Source organism: Dichomitus squalens, assembly GCF_000275845.1.
Source record: "Dichomitus squalens LYAD-421 SS1 unplaced genomic scaffold DICSQscaffold_234, whole genome shotgun sequence".
Classification (NCBI taxonomy): Eukaryota; Fungi; Basidiomycota; class Agaricomycetes; order Polyporales; family Polyporaceae; genus Dichomitus; species Dichomitus squalens.
In genome coordinates this window covers 202-3,273 of record NW_006767116.1, presented here as the reverse complement: position 1 = coordinate 3,273, position 3,072 = coordinate 202, and the positions used below count along the sequence as shown (strand labels likewise).

General features: G+C 53.3%; 1 protein-coding gene across 1 annotated transcript; it reads left to right on the top strand.

Moving 5' to 3' along the window:
* Positions 1 to 1,021: 1,021 nt before the first annotated feature.
* Positions 1,022 to 2,215, top strand: DICSQDRAFT_73902 (uncharacterized protein; the record flags this gene model as incomplete). The annotated part of the gene is made up of 1 exon (XM_007371745.1): positions 1,022 to 2,215. A coding segment is annotated over one exon (1,194 nt), but the record flags the coding sequence as incomplete, so codon positions are not given.
* Between the last annotated feature and the right edge of the window lie 857 nt (positions 2,216 to 3,072).

The following is a 3,072-nucleotide window of genomic DNA, read 5'->3' as shown; positions in this document are numbered from 1 at the left end:
AATTCCCTGTGGTGGCATTTTTTTTTGCCGCCGCTGCACCCACTAACAAATATTGTACACTTGACCTTGATCAAGAGCAGCTGTCCTTTGATTTACTTCCATGCATATCATCTTTATTCAATACATCTCACAGTGAACTTGGGCATGAACTTGAACAGGGACTTGGAGGACTTGGCCAAGTACCTGGTACTTGGCCAAGTCGACCCACCCGACTTGCCCAAGTCCATTGGACTTGGGGTACTTGAGGTACTTGGGATACTTGAGGTACTTGGCCAAGTACCCCAAGTACCTGTACAAGTCCGTGACGTTTTCCTGATGTAGGTCGGGCAAGAGCGAGAAATCGTCTGGGAAAGCCAAAAGATCCTCGCGCACCCAAAACGAGCCCAGGCTCTCGAGCCGGGAACGTGCTGAGCTCCGGGAGCAAGGCAAGTGCTTCCTGTGTAAGGAAACGGGTCACTATGCGAATGCGTGCCCCAAAGCCAACCTGGTCAAGTCAGACAAGAAGGGAAAACCTCCTGGACTCACCTCGTACAGCGTGGAAATCGGAGGCCACTCTCTGGCTGAACAACTCAGGGAGCTGGCCGCCACCACTGAGACGTCAGCCGGCATTGATTTGCACTATGTCGAGACCGCCTGGGACGACATGCCTGACTTGCAATCAGTCATTGACTCCTCAGAATCTGAAAATTCGGACTGGTCCGACACAGAGGGTTCTGTACTCACCGAGTGGGAAGACGAGGCTGACGGCCACGTTCCTGTCGGTTACTTCGATGATGAGGCGAATGGGGAAGTTCCTGTTTTGAGTCCGGTCCGGAGAATCGATCCCGGTTTCGGACTTGAGCTACCGCTCATTCGACACGGAGAGCGTCGCGTAGGCGACCTATACGCGGCTCATGCTGAGTACCTGTTGCAACTCAACGGGCCCTATTGTTGTCACGATGTGGATATCGACAAGGGAGGTAAACCCTCACCTCATGTGTATCGTACCTCGCAAGATTTGTACGTGATTTTTCACTGGAATATGGACGATGTGTTAGTAGAAACGTCCCAATTACGGGACCCCGATTTCGACGTAGTACATTATTACCGGCAGCGGGTAGTCGAACAGAAGTCTCCGGACCATCAGGCCTGTTTTCTCGCTCGAGGAGAACCCGAGTACTGCCTAATGGGGGATGCGCTCGCTCTAGAGGTCAAGCACATTCTTGAGGAGTACCACCCGTGGCCCGAGGACCCGAGGGACGCGTTCTATCCGCCCCGGTTCGTGGTTGTTCAGTATTATGACGACGTGACGGTACGAGACCTGTACCTCGAACGTACCTTATCCATACCGGTCAAGTTCCTCTTGAACCCTAGGTTTGACCTGCTAGGTTACTTTGCCCGGAACGTCCGACGGTTCTTCACGGCGCCTGCCTTTGAGCTTGATGACCTGGAGGGCGAATTTCGAGTCCTGTTTACGCGTACGCAACGCCCTCGTATCAGTCCTCCAATCCCACTGTTTGCAGTACAACCAAAGACTCACCGCGCTGAATCTGACAGCAGCTTGAGCGCGCTACAGCGCAATGCAGCCGCGCCTCGGGATTTCTCTCGACTTATCCCGGAACCGGTCGTCGTAGTTGTCCAGGTTAATGAGCAGCCCGCTCGGGCCTTAATCGACTCAGGATCCCTGTCGGATTTCATGTCTGCAAGGTTAGCGCATCAGTTAGGCCTGGAAATTTTCGAACTCACCAAGCCCCTGCCTATACAGCTGGCCGTCCAGGGATCTCGCGCCAAGGTCAACTTCGGGTGCCGGGCCCGACTCGAGTACCAGCGTATTCGAACCGAGAGGTACTTCGATGTGATAAACCTGCTAAATTACGATCTAATACTCGGAACTCCGTTCATTTTCCAGCACAAAGTTACGCTGGGGCTCAATCCTACCACACTAGTAGTTGGCAGCCCACAGGCTTTGCCGATCGAGGGCCGCCAGGTGCGGACGCTACAGTCACACGCGGCGGACGTGCTGGACGACGTGATCGAGGCGGCCCGAAAAGATTTGTGTGAGTATGCGGCTCCCATATGCAAGGAAGCTAGTGACTCACCGCTACCTCCTTTGCGGACCATCAATCATCGTATCCCCCTCATAGACCCAGATAAAGTCTATACGTGGCGTCCATCTAAGTGCCCGGACGCTCACAGGGAGAATTGGAGGGAGAAGCGCGATGCTTACCTCAAATCAGGCCGCTGGAAGTACACTAGTGCCCGCAATACATCTCCAATGCTACTCCTTACCAAGCCTGGTACGGGAGTGAAGGGAATCCCTCCGAAACTGCGAGTGGTGTGTGACCTACGAGAACGCAACGCCAACACTAAGAAATTGACGTCGCCTCTTCCTGACATGGAAGGTATCTTACGGCGGGTGGCTAGGCATCCGTACCGGAGCCTGATTGACGGCAAGGACGCGTACGAGCAGATTCGGGTGGAACCTGAACACGTAGAACGTACGGCAATGACTACACCTGATGGCAACATGGTTAGCCTCGTACTACAGCAAGGTGATTGCAACGCCGTTGCAACGTACCAGAGTTTGATGAATTACATATTCGGGCCGTACATCGGCGTGTTTCTTGACGTCTACCTAGATGACATAGTAATCTACTCGAATACCCTGTCCGATCACGTTAAGCACGTCAAAACTGTCGTTGACATTCTGAGACGAGAGCAACTTTACCTGAGTGCTACCAAACTCAAGTTTCTCTGTAAAGAGATGAAGATTCTCGGACGCATTGTGGATGACGAGGGCATCAGGATGGACCCGGACAAGGTAGACTGCGTACTCAACTGGAAAGTGCCGACATCGAAGGAACTACTTCGCGGCTTCCTTGGGTCGGTAGGATATCTGGCAGATGACATTGCTACAGTGCGAATTCCTATGGGGATATTGGCTTCAATGACGGGGGCAAACACCTCATTCAAATGGGACTTTACTCACCAGCGCGCGTTTGACGAAATCAAGCGGCTTGTGCACGCTCACCGCGAACACCGCCGTGTACCGTTGGACTACTCCAAGGGCGCGGCTCTTGTTGAACTTGGACT